The sequence below is a fragment of the Melanerpes formicivorus genome, unplaced genomic scaffold, assembly GCF_026170545.1.
Source record: "Melanerpes formicivorus ecotype bairdi unplaced genomic scaffold, bMelFor1.0.p_v2 SCAF_10, whole genome shotgun sequence".
Lineage (NCBI taxonomy): Eukaryota > Metazoa > Chordata > Aves > Piciformes > Picidae > Melanerpes > Melanerpes formicivorus.
In genome coordinates, this window is record NW_027142362.1 from 20,859,720 (window position 1) to 20,877,664 (window position 17,945).

Here is a 17,945-nt window from a genome sequence, read left to right on the forward strand (position 1 = left end):
ACTCTGCCGAGGTTGGTGCTAACCCATGGCCCTCAGCACCACAGCTCTGCCTCTTGGAAACAGCTCCAGGGATGGGGATTCAACCACCTCCCTGGGCAGCCTGGGGCAGCCTTTGAGAACTCGCCAGTGAAGAATTTTCTACTAATGTCCAACCTAAATGTCCCCTGGTGCAGCCTGAGGCGCTTTTCCTCTTACCCCATTGCTTGTACTAGGGAGAAGAGACCAACCTCCCCCCATCTCCAGCCTCCTTTCAGGGAGTTGTAGAGAGCAATGAGGTCTCCCCTTGGCCTTGTTTCTTCCAGACTAAACAGCCTTCAGCTGCTCCTCACAAGGTCTCTTCTCCAGACCCTTCCCCAGCTTTGTTGCCTTTTGCTGGGCTTGCTCCAGCCCCTCAATGTCCTTCTTGTAGTGAACCCTGCTCTCAAGGTGTTGCCTGACCAGTGCCAAGAACAGGAGGATAATCCCTGCCCTGCTCCTGCTCCCTGTGCCCTTGCTAATGCCAGGCCAGGCTGCTGGTGGCCTTGGCCTCCTGGGGACTGTTGGCTCATCTTTAGACAGCTGTTGACCAGCACTCCCAGATCCTTCTCAGCTGGGCAGTTTTCCTGCCACTCTGCCCCAAGCTTGGTTGTGACCCAAGTGCAGGCTCCAGCACTTGGTCTAGTTGAACCCCATCCTGCTGGCCTTGGCACATCAATCTAGCCTGGACAGATCACTCTGCAAAGCTTCCTTTACCCTGGATCAATGCTACCAGCTGCTTAGTGTCATCTGTGACCTTAACTGAGGCTGTCCTTCATCCCCTGGTCCAGCTCCTTGATAAAGACATTAAGGAGCTGTGGGGGCCACCACTGGCAGCGGCTGCCACCTGGCTTTAGCCACCACCACCTGGTTACCAAAGGCTTCTCCCGTGGGTGCCTCGGGGAGCCCTTAGCTGAGGCAGCTGTGCTCTGGCTGGAGCTCCCCTTCTTACACGTAAATGACGTTAACTTGAGTCTCCTGCCCCTGGGTGCATCCTCACCCTCCTTGGGGGGCAGCTAACACTCCTAGATGGGGGTGGTGAGCTCTCTAAGTCCTCTGCAGGGTGTCAAAGGTCTGAGCAGGACTTGGGGTGCTTGTGCTTGTGGGGCTGCCCACAGTGGCATTCTCATATGCCCTGGAGGCTTGGGGGAAGTTGCCTTCCTGCCATCTGCAGCTCTGCAGACCCCTGGGGTGGCCAACCCTCATATATTTTTGGGCTGAGTGGGGCCATACCCCACTTCTCAGAGCTGGTATGAGTTTGTGGATGCTCTGTCTCCTCCTCCATCACAGCCTACTATGGGATCAGCTCCCCTGAACTTGTCTCCTTGGGTGCTCTATCCCCCCTGGGGCAAGGTGTTTAGGAAAAACAGGAGCAGGAGGAGCCTCTTAGAGTGGCAGAGCCCTGGAGCAGGCTGCCCAGTGAGGTTGTGGAGTCTCCATCGCGGGAGGCTTTCAGAACCCTCTTAGACAGGCTCCTGTGTGACCTCCCTACATCCCCCGGCCCTGGCAGGGGCGTTGGAGGGGGTGATCTCCGGAGGTCCTTTCCAGCCCTTGCTCTTCTGTCAGCCCAGGTCAGTACCTGGATCTGTCCTGCGGAGCTCCCAGCCCTGACTTCGGTCCTGGCGGAGCCCCGCGCCCCGCCCCGTCCCCCGGCCCGAGCGGCTGCAGGCGTCCTCCGAGCCGCCTGGGAGCGCTGTGGGCGCGGAGGGCTTCCGGTGGCCCCGCGCGCCTCCCGACATCCTTTGCTCTCTTGCCGCGGCCGCCGCCGACATGGTGAGTGGGAGTCGCGTCCGTCACCGGCGCCATCCACCGCCATCCGCCGCCGGGGCCGCTCCGCCCGGGGCGATGAGCGGCTGCGGGAAGCGGGCGGGAGCAAGGCGTGGGCTTGGTGCGGGAGCCGGGCCACGGCAGCCCCTTACGACGGAGCGCTGGGCCGGGGGGACCGGGCCTGGGGGGGGGCCTGACCGGGCTGGGGCGCGTTGCCGCGGGGCCGGGGGAAGCCAGGCCTCGGTAGCCGCGGGGTCGGCCGGGGCCTGACCGCGGCGTTTCCTGCCCCTCCGCCCCGCGCAGGGACGCGTGCGAACGAAGACGGTGAAGAAGGCGGCGCGGGTGATCATCGAGAAGTACTACACCCGCCTGGGCAATGACTTCCACACCAACAAGCGAGTGTGCGAGGAGATCGCCATCATCCCCAGCAAGAAGCTGCGCAACAAGATCGCAGGGTGAGCCCCGTGGCGGGGTCCCGGCCGCTGGGGCGGGGGGGAGCGGTCGCGCCGGAACCTGCATTCGAAAGTGACGGCGGCCTGGGCGTGGCCGGGTCATCGATAGTGCAGGGAGAGGAACGCGAGAGCTTTCCCGTGTCTGCGGGCACCCCCTGCCCGCCAGACCCTGTTGCTGTCGGACACTCGGCCGTCTCTGACGCACCCCGGAGGCGGTGGGGTGCTGATGGGGCCGTGGAGTGATGATGAGAGGGCTGCCTCTGCGACGGCACCACTGGGCTCGGCAGTGGGACAGCGCTGGGGTTGGTGCTGGGATGATGCCAGGTGGCCCAAGGTGGCTGGGTGGGACACTGCCAGGGCTGACAGTGGGACAGCAGCACCCAGGTCAGTGGTGGGACCGAGCTGGGGCTGGTGTAGAATAACTTGTCAAGGCAGAGCCTGTGGTGGGATGATGCCAGGACTGGTAGTGAGACAATGCAAGGTTTGGTGGTGGGACAGTGAGTGCCACCAGGGTCAGTGGTGGGACCGTGCTGGGGCTGGTGGTAGGGCAGTGACAGGGTTGCATTGAGGTCGGGGGGGGGTGGGAATCTGTTTCCTCAGAGTGGCACAATTTGGGGAGCAGAAGGGTGGATGGAGAAGACAGAGGTGGGCTGTGGGAGCGTGAGGAAGCCCTGGGTGGTCCTGTGTGTCCCTTGCAGGTATGTCACCCACCTGATGAAGCGGATTCAGAGGGGACCTGTCCGAGGCATCTCCATTAAACTGCAGGAGGAGGAGAGGGAGAGGAGAGACAACTACGTCCCTGAGGTGAGGCTCTAGCTGTGCTGGAGTGCCTGCTGTGGCCTCTCTCTGTCTCACCTGGAGGTGTCATCTTCATCAGTGGCCCTAGGTTTCTTCAGAACACAACTTCAGTGAGGATGGCTGAGGAGGCTTTGGGCCAGGGAGGAGTTCAGGAGGGTTTTGGCCAAGGAGGAGATGAGAGGAGGGTTTGGGTCAAGCTGAAGCTCAGGACAGTTGTGGCTTCATTTTGGGCTGCTCCCTCCAAAGCTACTGCCTGGGGTGGGCAGGGCAGGTGACTTTCTGCACCTTGCCTCTGCTGCCAGTTGGCAGGTGACTCCTCTTTGGTCTTCCAAGTGTTCAGGAAAGGCTTGGATGTGGGCCTTGGAGCCATGGTTTAGCTGTCAGGAGGTGTTGGGTGACAGGTTGGACTTGATGATCTCTGAGGTCTTTTCCAACCTTACTGATTCTATGATTCTATTCCTAACTTGAAATGGGGAAGAAAATAACCTTCAGCAATGATCTGGGAGGGACTTGTCCTGGCAGCTGGGGCAGGCTGCTGCTGTCCCCCCTGCTTGGAGATCTGCCTGGGGAACACCCTCCCTGCTTTCGGTGCCCTCAGGGTGAGGTGACCTGGCTCTGCACAGGAGCTCGGCTGAACTCCTGGCTCCACCAGCAGCTCCATGCAGACCTCTCGTGGATGTTTCATCTCTCCAGATGTTGGATGTTGGCCCAGTGCCAACCTCCACAGCTGGTGGTGGAGGCCTGGAGGAGCCATACAGGGTGACTGTCCCTGGAATTTGTGTGGTAACCTCCCAGTTAAGTGTGGGAGTGCTGCTGGGAGAGGTGACCCCTGGAGGGATCCCAGGCAGGGAAGGACATTTCTGCTGTGGCTGTCTGTGCACCTTCAGCTGAACCTGCATTACTGGTGGGGAAGGAAGCAGGTGGTGGTGGAGGTCTGGGGTCCAGAGAAGGTTGAAGGAGGTTGCTCTGCCATTAAAGAGCAGAAGAGCTCAGGTCCTGGGTGTGGGACAGCCCCAGGTCACTTGGCATGGCTGTGGGGCTCCAGCCCTGGGGACTCCCAGGACAAGCATGAGCGTTGCTGCTGGCTGCCAGGACCCAACCCCAGCTCCTCAGCAGCCTTGGTGTGGAGGTGGTCAGGCCTTGGGCTTCCAAAGACTTGGAAATCCAAATCCTCTCTATGTGCAGGGCTGCTCTGCTGCCAGGTGGCCTCGTGGTGGTCTGGCAGGAGAGCTGGATGCCCTCAGGGTCCTCCTGGTTCACCCTCTCGCTGGAGCCCTTCCCCGCAGCGGGCGGTGGGAAGGGACCAGAGTGGGTGCATGGAGATGCCTTGGTGACAGCAGGGGACTTGCCAAACCACATCTCTCCCTCCTCTGTCCCCAGGTCTCTGCCCTGGACCAGGAGATCATTGAAGTGGACCCAGACACCAAGGAAATGCTGAAGCTCTTGGTGAGTGGCCCCAAGCTGGTGACACGTCCCCAGCACCACTGCCACTGCCCTGAGGGGTTTGATGGTGGTGGCTGAAGGCTTCGAGGCTCTGGGCACACGGTGGGGGTCCCTCCACCCTGGGACTTGCAGGTGGAACACTTCCCCGTGGCTCTTGGGAGGGCAGGGAGGGGTGGCTTGCCCAGACCCCACTGGAGTGGGTGTGCCCCTTGCCATCCCTTCGCACAGCACCCAGGGGTGCTGAGAGCCAGGATCCAGGCTGGCTCTCAGCAGGGGAGGAGAGCGTGGCCTCACCCAGCAGATCTCTGCTGGGGCAGGGTGGTCATCTCCCCTTCTCTGCACTATCCACCCTGGGTGCTCCCCCATCACTGCCGCTGCTCCCCTGGCACTGCCGCTGCCTGCCGCTGCTCCCCCGGCACTGCCGCTTCCTGTCACTGCCCCCCCTGGCACTGGCACTGCCTGCCGCTGCTCCCCCGGCACTGGCACTGCCTGCCGCTGCTCCCCCGGCACTGCCGCTTCCTGTCACTGCCCCCCCTGGCACTGGCGCTGCCTGCCGCTGCTCCCCCTGGCACTGCCTGCCGCTGCTCCCCCGGCACTGGCACTGCCTGCTGCTGCCCCCCCTGGCACTGCCTGCCCCTGCTCCCCCGGCACTGCCGCTGCCTGCCACTGCCTGCCGCTGCTCCCCTGGCACTGCCGCTGCCTGCCACTGCTCCCCCGGCACTGGCACTGCCTGCCGCTGCTCCCCCGGCACTGCCGCTGCCTGTCGCTGCCCCCCCCTGGCACTGCCGCTGCCTGCCGCTGCTCCCCCGGCACTGCCGCTTCCTGTCGCTGCCCCCCCTGGCACTGGCACTGCCTGCCGCTGCTCCCCCGGCACTGCCGCTTCCTGTCACTGCCCCCCCCTGGCACTGGCGCTGCCTGCCGCTGCTCCCCCTGGCACTGCCTGCCGCTGCTCCCCCGGCACTGGCACTGCCTGCTGCTGCCCCCCCTGGCACTGCCTGCCCCTGCTCCCCCGGCACTGCCGCTGCCTGCCACTGCCTGCCGCTGCTCCCCTGGCACTGCCGCTGCCTGTCGCTGCCCCCCCTGGCACTGGCGCTGCCTGCCGCTGCTCTCCCTGGCACTGCCTGCCGCTGCTCCCCCGGCACTGCCGCTGCCTGTCGCTGCCCCCCCCTGGCACTGGCGCTGCCTGCCGCTGCTCCCCCTGGCACTGCCTGCCGCTGCTCCCCCGGCACTGGCACTGCCTGCCGCTGCCCCCCCCTGCCGCTGCCTGCCGCTGCTCCCCCGGCACTGGCGCTGCCTGCCGCTGCTCCCCCGGCACTGGCGCTGCCTGCCGCTGCTCCCCCGGCACTGGCACTGCCTGCTGCTGCTCCCCCGGCACTGGCACTGCCTGCCGCTGCCCCCCCCCGGCACTGCCTGCCGCTGCTCCCCCGGCACTGCCGCTGCCTGCCGCTGCTCCCCCGGCACTGGCGCTGCCTGCCGCTGCTCCCCCGGCACTGGCACTGCCTGCTGCTGCTCCCCCGGCACTGGCACTGCCTGCCGCTGCCCCCCCCGGCATGCGGTGCTGCCTGCCACTGCTCCCTGCCGCGGCTGGGGCAGCCAAGCGATCCTGATCGCAATCCTGATCCCAATCCCAACCCTCTGCTTCCCCCCAGGATTTCGGCAGCCTGTCCAACCTGCAGGTGACGCAGCCCACGGTGGGGATGAACTTCAAGACCCCGCGAGGAGCGCTCTGAGCCGGTCTCTTCTCTGTCACTTTTCCAATAAACGTGGGGAAACCATCTGGGCCTGGCTGGTCTTTGGCACCTGCGTCCCCAGGGAGCAGGAGGGAGGGCTGGTGCCTGGGGCACCGTGTCCCGGGCGCGTGTCTGTGAGGCCGCAGAGGGTGAGGAGGACCTGAGACCTTTGGGTGCACCAGCATCGGGCTGGGGGCCTGGCTGCCTGTTGGGGGGTGAGGTGCAAAGCTGCTCTTCCACAGGGTGTCCCTGGGGTGGTAGGAGGAGGAGGAGGCCATGGTGGCTGTGGTGGCTTCTCAGAGCTTGGTGGAGCTCCTCGACCTCACTGCCTCCCAGGCTTGCCTGTGCCTCCTGTGAATGGAGACCAGGGAGTCACTAGCTGTGCCAGAATAAAGGATGCTTTTTGTCACCCTGGTGGTCACTGCTAAGTCACTTTGGGAGTGCTCAGAGGAAAGGAAAAGGCCTTGGTGGTGCCTGGCTTCATGTGAGGGAGGGAGCCAGGCTGGGCAGAGCCCTGCAGCTGGGGTAGAAGCTGCCCTGGTGAGGCTCATGGATAATTCCCGCAGCAAGATGCTCCACTCAGCAGCTCCCCTGGGCACACCCCCCTACAGCTCCTGTCCTCTGCTTGGAGGCAAGGGAGACACCCAGGTCTTGGGGCAAGCCTGGGACTCTGCCCCAAAACCTCTGCAAAGCCACCAAGCTTCCCTGTGTGCCCAGGAGATCCTATCCCAGTCCCTATCCATCCCCATCCTCTGCCTGTCCCAGTCTCAGCCCTTCCTGTTTGTCCCAACCCCTGCCCACCCCAGCCCCTGCCTGTCCCAGTCTCAGCCCTTTCTGCCCATCCCAGCCCCTGCCTGTCCCAGTCTCAGCCCTTTCTGCTCGTCCCAGTCCCTGCCCACCCCATCCCCTGCCTGTCCCAGCCCCTGCCCACCCCACCCCCTGCCTGTCCCAGTCCCTGTCCATCCCCGTCCATCCCCATCCCCTGCCTGTCCCAGTCCCTGTCCATCCCCATCCCCTGTCTCAGTCTCAGCCCTTCCTGCCCACCCCAGCTCCTGCCTGTCCGTCTCAGCCCTTCCTGCTCGTCCCAGTCCCTGTCCATCCCTATCCCCTGCCTGTCTCAGTCTCAGCCCTTCCTGCCCACCCCAGCCCCTGCCTGTCCGTCTCAGCCCTTCCTGCTCGTCCCAGTCCCTCCCCATCCCAGCCTCTGCCTGTCCCAGTCTCAGCCCTTCCTGCTCGTCCCAGTCCCTGTCCATCCCTATCCCCTGCCTGTCCGTCTCAGCCCTTCCTGCTCGTCCCAGTCCCTCCCCATCCCAGCCTCTGCCTGTCCCAGTCTCAGCCCTTCCTGCTCGTCCCAGTCCCTGTCCATCCCCATCCCCTGCCTGTCCGTCTCAGCCCTTCCTGCTCGTCCCAGTCCCCGCCCATCCCAGCGCCTGTCGGTTCTCCCACGCGGGTCCCAGCAGTGAGCCCATCCCACGGGTGGCTGTGGGGTGCTGTCTCCCTGCGAGTGTGTCCCTGCAAGTTCACAGCCACGTCTGGAACGCCCCGGTCGGAAGGGCACAGGCAAGGCTCTGTGTTTTGGGGAGAGATTCCTCTGTTTAGGTTTGCTGTGAAATGTAACGAGTTGCTTAGAGAAGAAAGGGCTCAGGGGAAAGCGTGGCCAGGCCTGCAAACAGAATCCCAACGCCGTCGGGAAGAGCCAAACCAGGATGATTTCCCAACCCACCACGGGCACCTGACTCAGAGCTCACAGCTGAGAGCTGCCGAACTCCTCCCTCTTTAACCCAAACACAGCGGAACAAGGGGAAACTGCAGAGGCGCTGACTTCCCCAGCGCCACCAGGAGCCCTCTGGCGGCTCTTGCTCGATGCCAAGAACCTCCCCTCGCTTAACGTCGTCTCTTGGTCCTGCCCTTGCCGTCACAGCAGAGGCTGATCTCCTTCCGGACGAAGTAGGCTGCGCAGCCCGAGGAGCCGGGCGTGAAATCGCGGAGCTCTCCCTTGTATTGCTTCAGGTCCCGAGCGGAGGCATAGCCTGAGTGGGGGAAACACGCGGGGATGAGATCTCCTCCCACAGACCCACGGGAGCTCTGCTCCTACAGCACCATCAGATCTCTGCTCCCACAGACCCACAGGATCTCTGCTCACACAGACCCACAGGATCTCTTCCACAGAAGCATCAGATCTCTTCCATAGAACCATGGGAGCTCTCCTCCCACACAACCATTGGATCTCTTCCACAGACCCACAGGGGAGCTGCCCACAGGATCCTGTGGAAGCCCAGAAGGGACTTTTGCCAAGGGCTGGGAGGGACAGGCTGAGGGCCAATGGCTTTGAGCTGGGAGAGGGGAGACTGAGAGTGGAGAGGAGGAAGAAATTGTTGTCAGTGAGGCTGGGGAGAGACTGGCACAGGTTGCCCAGGGAGGCTGTGGCTGCCTCCTGCCTGGAGGTGCTGAGGGCCAGGCTGGATGAGGCCCTGAGCAGCCTGTGCTGGTGGGAGGTGTCCCTGCCCATGGCAGGGGCTGGAGCTGGCTGAGCTCTGGGGTCCCTTCCAACCCAACCCAACCCACCCTGTGAATCTGTGCAAGCCACATGTGGAGGGGAAAGCAGCAATTCCTGCTCTGCCCTCAGCATTCTTGCTGCCTTCAGCACCAGGAGGGAGCAAGGGGCACATGGGGGGGTTCCTGCTCCCCCCCGTGTGCCAGGCCTGGTTTCCACCCCAGACCTCGTGGCACAGGACAGTACCTGTCACCATGTTGTTCATGGGGTACTCCTGCAGGGCACGGCACAGGGATTCCTCCTGGGAAGGTGTCCTGGAGCCATTTTCATCCTCGCTGCTGCACCGGGGGGTGGGGAAACAATCTGTATCTTTCGCCCTGTGCCTTGGGGATCGCCTGAAATGCGGGGACCACATCCAAAGCCCGGCACACAGGACAGGGAGGTACCTCTCGGCCAGGTCTCGCACACCTTCCTCAGCCTCTTCCTCAGAGCCTCTCCCCACCGCTTCCGGTGTCGCCCTCAGGGTGTCGCTGGGCTGCGAGGATCAGTGCAGGGCTGAGGTAAAACCGCGCTCAGGAGCCCCGCAGAGCAGCAGAGATGGGGCCCGAGGGAGGGGCTGGGGTTAGGATTCTTGGTTTCAAGCTTAATGGAGAAGACAATTTCAAATCTTATCTCATTTTCGCTTCCAGAGTAGCCAGAAGCTGCTCTGAGAGGAGAGCAGAGAGTGCCCCAGAGCTACTCAGGGAAGGAGATGCCTGGGAAAGGGCAGAGCTCAGAGCTCCTCGGGAGGGAGGGAGGGAAAGGGGAGAGGGCACAGTGAGAACAAAACTTGGCCCTGTGCTTGGGAAGAGGTTCTGGGATGAAAGCCAGGCCCCCAGCAGTCCTTACAGCCAGGAGTTGTTGAGTTCCACCTGCCACAGGGGGAACTTCTCCTCTTACCTCTCTGGTGTGGGACTCCTCTGCCTGCTCCCAAACGAAGCGACCAATTCTCCTCCTGATTTCTGCCAACAGCAACAGGAGAAACCACATCAGAACAGCAGCAGCTGTGGACCCCATGAGAATATCAGCAGCCATGGACCCCATGAGAACATCAGCAGCTATGGACCCCCATGAGAACAGCACCAGCTGTGGACCCCATGAGAACATCAGCAGCTATGGACCCCATGAGAACAGCATCAGCTGTGGACCCCATGAGAACATCAGCAGCCATGGACCCCCATGAGAACAGCATCAGCTGTGGACCCCATGAGAACATCAGCACCTATGGACCTCCCTGAGAACAGCAGCAGCTGTGGACCCCATGAGAACATCAGCAGCTATGGACCCCCATGAGAACAGCATCAGCTGTGGACCCCATGAGAACATCAGCAGCTATGGACCCCCATGAGAACATCAGCAGCTATGGACCCCCATGAGAACAGCATCAGCTGTGGACCCCATGAGAACATCAGCAGCTGTGGACCCCCATGAGAACATCAGCAGCTATGGACCCCCATGAGAACAGGAGCAGCTGTGGAGCCCCATGAGAACAGGAGCAGCTGTGGAGCCCATGAGAACATCAGCAGCTATGGACCCCCATGAGAACATCAGCAGCTATGGACCCCCATGAGAACAGGAGCAGCTGTGGACCCCCATGAGAACATCAGCAGCTATGGACCCCCATGAGAACAGGAGCAGCTGTGGAGCCCCATGAGAACAGGAGCAGCTGTGGAGCCCATGAGAACATCAGCAGCTATGGACCCCATGAGAACAGCACCAGCTGTGGACCCCCATGAGAACAGCATCAGCTGTGGACCCCCATGAGAACAGCAGCAGCTATGGACCCCCATGAGAACATCAGCAGCTGTGGACCCCATGAGAACAGGGGCAGGGGCTCATGAAGGCCAGAGGTACCCCCAAGGCCAGCCCACCCCAGGCCAGCCATAAGCAGTGCCCCTGGAAGCCAAAGGGAAGAGTCATTGTTGTAGGAGACTCCCTGCTGAGGGGAGCAGAAGGCCCAAGATGCAGACCCAACCCATTCCATGGAGAGCTCTGCTGGCTCCCTGGGGCCTGGGTGAAGGATGTCGTAGGTAAACTTCCCACCCTTGTGAGGCCTTCAGCCTATTACCCACTGCTGGTGATGGTGATGGTCAAGGGAACCTTCAGAAGGAGCCAAGAGCTCAATTCATGGCTCCAGGAGTGGAGTCATCAACAGGGGTTTGGATTTTATGATCACAGCACAGGTTAGAGGGCACCAGAGCTGCAGGCAACCAATGGGATGCACCTGGCCCAGAGGGGGCAAAGGCCCCTAGGGCAGGAGTTGGCAGGGCTCATTGATAGGGCTTTGAACTAGATTGGGAGGGGGAAGAGGCTGTTAATCTCATGCTTGTCTGAGACAAACATTGGGGCAGCTCCCCAGAGGCAGAGGGATGGATGCTAGCAAGGGCTCTCCACTTGCTGCCCTGAGGCAAGCCAAGGATGAAGCACTGGGACACCCCAGGGGAATCAAGGGGGATTCACCTCAGAGGGTGACACTGCCAGCACAGCTGAAGAGCCTCTGTGCCAATGCACACAGCCTGGGCAACAAACAGGATGAGTTAAGGGCCACTGCACTGCTGGAATGCTATGACAGAGAGGCTGTTCCTGACACTTGGTGGGATGATTCCCATGACTGGAAGGTAGGGATGCATGAGTACCAGCTCTTCAGGAAGGACAGGCAGGGCAGGAGGGGAGGAGGTGTTGCTCTCTACATCAGTGACCAGCTGAAATGAGTGGAGTTCCACCTGGGCAAGGATGATGAGCTGGTGGAGAGCATATGGGTGAAGATTAAGGATAAGCCAGAGGAAGGTGATGTGACTGTAGGGGTCTGCTGCAGGCCACCTGACCAGCAGAACCAAGATGAGGCACTCCACAGGCAAAGAGAAGTGGCTTCACAGTCACAGGCCCTGCTCCTCATGGGGGATTTCAGCCAGCCTGGCATCTGCTGGAGGGACAACACAGCCAGGTACCAGCAATCCAGGGTGTTCCTGGAATGCATCGGTGACAACTTCCTCCTCCAAATGGTAGAGGGACCAAGGAGAAAAGGCTATGCTGGACCTTGTGCTCACCAACAGGGAAGGGCTGGGCATCGATGTGAGGCTCAGGGATAACCTTGGCTGCAGTGACCATGAAGCAATAGAATTTAAGATCCTCAGGGCAACTAGGAGGATGTGTCAGCAGCTGAGCTGAGCCTGGCCTTCTGAGCTGCTGTCCTGAATGGACAAAAAAGCCTCAAAATTACCCTGAATCAGACAATGAGGCAGTAGTTAGTAGATCTGGTTCTTTAGGCTTGCCTGAACATGTCTCAAAGCCAGAATGAGCCAGGTGGGCGTGCTTTTGGCCACGTTTGGAAAGAAGGCTTTCTATAGGTTGCAATACCAGGGTTTTATCCCTAGATCTGTGCTGCTACTGGCCATTATTGCCTCGGGAAATCTACAAGTATCAGCCCAAAGAGCCAGAGCCTTGTATTGCAATTGTCCACGCTCTGGAAGGAACCACAAGCTTCGCTTGGAAGCTGAACTGTGTTTCAGTTTACCCAGACAGGACAGCAAGGACCCCTCGCTATTTTCAGCGTTGTGAAGCCCAGGACAGACACGCGTCTTGCCGGGCCGAGAGGCGGAACCCCAGAGGAGCTGAGTCCCCGGGACAGTTTCGTTTGACTGGAGCAAGGAGCGAGCGCTGCTACAAAAGGATTACAGCCGAGAAACCTCCTCTCTACAAAGCTTTCAGCTACAAACCCTTGGGGAACAAATCCTGCCTCAGCAATAAGCTGCAGGCACCAACAGAAAGTGAAACGGTGCTCCCGCAGCTTCCACGGGGTCGGGGCCGTTTTGCTTTGTCTAGATCTTAACGTGTGCCACGAGGTATCAGGATCAGTGAGGGATTACAATGTCTGATTGTTATAAGGCCTGTCGCCTTAGGGGATTCTGGAGTTCCTCCCTCCCCCCGTTGGGGGCTTCATCGCCGAGGTTGCTTCTCTTTACAGTTTAAAGTGCTGCTTGTTGTCTCTGGATTGTTGTACGTATTGTTCCAATTGTTACTTGTTCCTGCTGGGGAGGGATCTGTCCCGCGACCCAACCCCTCGAATCTGTCAATAGGTTTTGATTAGTGGTGGTTTTGGGTTTTTTTTTGCGGGATTTTTTTGGGTGATTAATAAAATGATGAATAGTTTTATTAATCGCTCCGCTTATTGAACATCGATTTATCCTTTTATAGACCACAACAGCTGCCAGTGCCCGTTGCCAGAGGTGGAGGGAGAGGATCCTGCCCCTCTGCTCTGGGGTGTCAGGGGGGGATGGAGCAGCACTAGAAGTGGAGAGATTCAGCTGGGATGTGAGGAAGAAGTTGTTGCCCATGAGGGTGGTGAGAGCCTGGCCCAGGCTGCCCAGGGAGGTGGTGGAAGCCTCCTGCCTGGAGGTGTTTGCAGCCAGGCTGGCTGTGGCTGTGAGCAACCTGCTGTGGTGTGAGGTGTCCCTGCCCATGGCAGGGGGTTGGAGCTGGCTGAGCCTTGAGGTCCTTTCCAACCTTAATACTTCTATGATTCTATGAATCTATGGGCACCATGAGAACCTCAGCTGTGGACATCATGTGACAGCCACCTCCTGCCCCTCACAGGGACTAGCCAAGGTGCTCAGGAGCCCTCAAGGATCCTGCTCCCTGGGCTCTGGGTGAGACCAGTGATGAGCAGTGTCTCTCAGGGGTCCATCCTGGGACCATCTTTGTGAGGGACATGGACAGAGGGACTGAGTGCAGCAGTAGCAAGTATGCAGCTGCCACCAAGCTGAGTGGAGCAGATGTGACATGCCTGAGAGATGGGGACAAGTGGGACCAGACGAGGTTCAGCAAGGCCAAATCCTACACCTGGGTCTGGCCAGCCCCTGGTTATCAGCACAGGCTGGGGATGAAGGGCTGGAAAGTGGCTCTGAGGACAAGGACTTGGGGGTGCAAAGCTGGGCATAAGCTGGCATCGAGGACTGCCCTGGGCTGATCCTCAGCACCCTGGGCAGTAGGGGCAGGGAGGGGATTCTGCCCCTCTGCTGTGCTCTGTTGAGCCCTTCCTGCACTGCTGGGGCAGATCTGTAGCCCTCAGCACACACAAGGACCTGGTGGAGCAGGGCCAGAGGAGGCCACAGCAGTGCTGGCAGGGCTGGAAGCTGTGAGGCCAGTCTGGGAGTTGAGGTGGTTCAGCGTGGAGAAGGCTCCAGGGAGACCTTCTGGTGGCCTTTAACGGCTTCAAGGATGATCAGAGAGCTGGGGAGAGAATTTGAGCAGGGCCTGTGTTGACAAGGGAGACTCAGAGTGGAGAGAAGGGAGAAATGTTTGACACTGAGGGTGCTGAGAGCCTGCCCCAGGCTGCCCAGAGAGCTGGGAGCTGTACCATGGCTGGCACCAGTGCAGGTCAGGTTGGTTGGGGCTGTGAGCAGCCTGCTCTGGTTGGGGCTGTCCCTGCTGGCTGCAGGGGGATTGGGCTGGATGACCTTTAAAGGTCCTTTCCCACCCCACCCATTCTGTGACTGCACCTAGAGCAGAAGTCACAGGAGGTTCTGGTTTGCACCCCTAAGAGGCTGCTCTCATGGTGGAAATCCCAGGGAAGCAAACCCCTGATGTTTGGGGTTGTTTTTTCCCCCCCTAACCTTCTTGCATGCAGGCAGGTGGCAGGACAAAGTGGCCCAGCACCACGGACAGCTTGGCTCCCAGGCTGGTGCTCCCCCCTGCTGAGAGGTACCTGGAGTGGAAGATGGTGGCTCTGCCCTCCAGGTAATCCAGGCTCTCGTGAATTCTGCAAGAGAAGCAGACAGCTGGTTCCCAAAGGGACACCTGGACAAACGCCCTCAAACCCAAGGCACCTCACAGGCCATCTTCTCCAGCCCTACCCTGCAGTGAGCAGAGACATCTCCAACTAGATTAGGTTGCTCAGGGCCCCTTCAACTTTGACCTCGAGTTCACATCCAAGCTAAGCCACAGCCTAACCCATGGCTGGGATCCACAGCCTCTACCTGCTTCATCCAGCTCCCATTTACAGCATCAGAATCACAGAATACAGCTGGCTGGAAGAGACCTCCAAGCTCATCCAGTCCACCCAGCACTGCAGGGTCCCCCCCAAACCATGGCCCTCAGCACCAGCTCCACACCCTGCTGGAACACCCCCAGGGGTGGTGGCTGCAGCACTGCCCTGGGCAGCCTCTGCCAACGGCTGAGAGCCCCTCCAGGGAGGGAATGTTCCCTGAGCTGCAGCCTGAGCCTCCCCTGGGGCAGCCTGGAACCCTCTCCTCTGCTCCTGTCCCTTGCCACCGAGGAGCAGAGGCTGTCCCCTCCTCACTCCAACCTCCCTGCAGGGAGCTGCAGAGAGCAATGAGGTCTCCCTCAGCCTCCTCCTCCCCAGCCTCAACACCCCCAGCTCCCTCAGCCCCTCCTCTAGCCCAGGGGCTCCAGGCCCTGCTCCAGCCTCACTGCCCTGCCCTGGACCTGCTCCAGCTCCTCAGTGTCCTTCCTGGAGTGAGGAGCCCAGAGCTGGACACAGCACTGGAGGTTGGCCTCAGCAGTGCTGAGCACAGGGGGTGGTCACCTCCTGTCCCTGCTGGCCACCCCGTTTCTAACAGAAGCACTGGTGTGAGTTCCCAGCCCTCCATGAAGCAGCAGAACTCCAGCACAGCTGCAGCAGCCACCTCAGAAACAGCCCCCAGACTTCCAAAGGCTGTCAGCCTCGGTTAAACACAGCCAAGCTGTGTGCCTTCGCTGATCTTTCGCTCCCCACAGACATCACACCGAGAGGGCTCCAGCTGAGCACGAACCACGGCCGCAGGCACCTCCTGCAGGGCAGCTGCTGGCAGCACCGAGGTGCCAGGGCGCGGGGGCAGGGCGGGGGGCAGAGCCCACCTGCGGGTGTCCGGGTGGGCAGCGTCGCTGCTGAAGAGGTAGTCGGCATCGCGCCAGGGGGCGAGCGCCCCGCCGCCGGCCGCTGCGGGAGAGAGCAGGGTCAGTGCCCCAAGGGGTCCCCGCCCCAGGGTGGCCCTGCATGGGGACAGAGGCCATGGGGCTGCTCGTGGGGCCCCTGAAGTGGGAGCCCTGAGGGGGCCCTCCCATGGCTCTGAGTCTGACTGCCCCACTGCACTGGGCTGAAGGAGAGGGGGGTGACAGGGCTGGGCCCCACTGCTCTGCCCCACAGGGGGTGACAGGGCTGGGCCCCACTGCTCTGCCCCATGGGGGGTGACAGGGCTGGGCCCCACTGCTCTGCCCCATGGGGGGTGACAGGGCTGGGCCCCACTGCTCTGCCCCATGGGGGTGTGACAGGGCTGGGCCCCACTGCTCTGCCCCATGGGGGGGGTGACAGGGCTGGGCCCCACTGCTCTGCCCCATGGGGGAGTGACAGGGCTGGGCCCCACTGCTCTGCCCCACGGGGGGTGACAGGGCTGGGCCCCACTGCTCTGCCCCATGGGGTGTGACAGGGCTGGCCCCACTGCTCTGCCCCATGGGGGAGTGACAGGGCTGGGCCCCACTGCTCTGCCCCATGGGGGTGACAGAGCCGTGCCCTCTCCGCCCTGCCCCCCCGCAGCCCTGTGTCACCCCTCGGCCTGTGGCTCACGCCCGGGGCGCAGCCGCGGCCCCCCCCCCGCCCTCACCCCACAGCTCCCGCGGGCCTGGGCTGACGCTCTGTGAGAACCAGGCTCGCTGGCCCCGGAACATCGCGACGGGAAAGGAGCCCTGAACGCCTGCGGAGAGCCGTAAGGGGGGCAGCGGGAGGAGCCCTGAGCGGCGGCGGGAGGAGCCCTGAGCGGCGGCGGGAGGAGCCCTGAGCGGCGGCGGGAGGAGCCCTGAGCGGCGGCGGGAGGAGCTCCGAGGCGCAGCGGCGGGAGGCGGAGGGCCCGCGGCACGAGGGGGCTGACGGGGGGCGGCCGGAGGCGCTCTGAGGAGCTCTGAGGGGCGGTGGGAGGAGCCCTGAGCGGCGGCGGGAGGAGCTGTGAGGGGCGGTGGGAGGAGCTGTGAGGGGCGGTGGGAGGAGCTCTGAGGGGCGGTGGGAGGAGCTCTGAGGGGCGGTGGGAGGAGCTCGGAGGCATAGCGGTGGGAGGGTGAGGGCCAGCGGCCGGAGGGCGCTGAGGGGCGGCGGCCGGCGGGAGGCGCTCTGAGGAGCTGTGGGGGGCGCCGGGCAGCCAGGGGCAAGGTTCCCCGACGGCCGCCCCCAGGGCTGTCTGCCCCTGGCCGAGCCGCTCATGTACTAGCAAATGAAGCCACCTGGGTCTCAAAGCCGCCCCTGAAGAGCAACAGCCCACAGGAGGTTAGGGGTTGGAAGGGACCTCTGGAGAGCTGCCAGTCCAAGCCCTGCCAGAGCAGGAGCAGAGAATCCAGCACAGGGCACACAGGAACACATCCAGACAGGGCTGGGAGACTCCACAACCTCTCTGGGCAGCCTGCTCCAGGCCTCTGGGACCCTCACAGGGCAGAAGTTCCTCCTCCTGCTGAGCTGGAACCTCCTGTGCTGCCCCAGGGCACGTTGCTGTCCCATGCAGACCTTGCTGCCCCCCAGCACTCCCAGGTGCTTCTCCTTGGGGCTGCTCTCCAGCAGATCCCCTCCCAGCTTGTGCTGCTGCAGTTCATTCTTCCTGCCCAGCTGCAGCACTCTGCTCTCATCCTTGCTGAACCTCCTTGGGTTCCTCTCTGCCCAGCTCTCAGTCTGTCCAAGACTCAGATTTTCACACTTCAGTCTAGGCAAGATAGCCCTCAATAGCCCCAGCCCCCAAGGAACTTTGTCTGAAAAGCCAGCAGCAGCAATGCAGCTATGCCCCAGGTAGCTTTAGACCCCCTGTGCTGGACAGAGTCCCCCCTGGGAATGCCTGATACAACAGAGAAGGCTTTTGTGGATAGGAAATTCAGCTGATGAGGGTTAGGCAGCCCCTGGGCTTGGCATGCATGGGGATATTTGACTAAGTCATCCAAATGTCTCCTCAGGAAGACCACAAAAATGCCACAGATGCTATCAGGGCAAAGGAAGATGTTGCTGTAAGCTTTGTTTAGAGATGTGGTCATCTCCCAGGGCCTGTGCCTCAGCTTCTGCAGACACCACCACTCATGTCCTAATTCAGATGAGCAGAGGTGAAATGAGGGCTGGAGCCCCTCTCCTATGGGGACAGAGCTGGGGCTGTTCAGGCACTAGGGAAACCGCAGAGCAGCCTTCCAGTACCCAAAGGGCTCCAGGAGAGCTGGGGAGGGACTTTGGAGAAGGGCTGGGAAGGA

At 61.8% G+C, this 17,945-nt stretch overlaps 2 protein-coding genes and 1 non-coding gene across 4 annotated transcripts; 2 read left to right on the forward strand and 1 right to left on the reverse strand.

Annotated features, from left to right (window-relative positions):
* The first annotated feature begins 1,713 nt into the window (after window positions 1-1,713).
* Window positions 1,714-6,250, forward strand: RPS17 (ribosomal protein S17). The gene is made up of 5 exons (XM_068144171.1): window positions 1,714-1,788; window positions 2,086-2,237; window positions 2,933-3,038; window positions 4,413-4,478; window positions 6,125-6,250. Exons 1-5 carry the CDS (start codon window positions 1,786-1,788, stop codon window positions 6,203-6,205), a joined length of 408 nt encoding a protein of 135 aa, XP_068000272.1. The 5' UTR covers window positions 1,714-1,785; the 3' UTR covers window positions 6,206-6,250.
* LOC137444082 (small nucleolar RNA SNORA71) lies at window positions 2,294-2,419 on the forward strand. Its single transcript, XR_010988065.1, has one exon. It is a non-coding gene; the product is annotated as a small nucleolar RNA SNORA71 (small nucleolar RNA).
* Window positions 6,251-7,732: 1,482 nt separating the features above from the next.
* Window positions 7,733-16,441, reverse strand: TERB2 (telomere repeat binding bouquet formation protein 2). Of its 2 annotated transcripts, XM_068144377.1 has the most exons (7): window positions 16,337-16,441; window positions 15,594-15,675; window positions 14,351-14,496; window positions 9,639-9,700; window positions 9,146-9,234; window positions 8,946-9,037; window positions 7,733-8,235 (listed from the first exon to the last, which is right to left on the reverse strand). In XM_068144377.1, the coding sequence occupies exons 1-7, from the start codon at window positions 16,398-16,400 to the stop codon at window positions 8,090-8,092; spliced, it is 681 nt and encodes a 226-aa protein (XP_068000478.1). In that variant the 5' UTR covers window positions 16,401-16,441; the 3' UTR covers window positions 7,733-8,089. The 2 variants fall into 2 exon arrangements, with proteins under 2 accessions (XP_068000478.1, XP_068000477.1); XM_068144376.1 differs by having other exon boundaries at window positions 8,946-9,234.
* Between the last annotated feature and the right edge of the window lie 1,504 nt (window positions 16,442-17,945).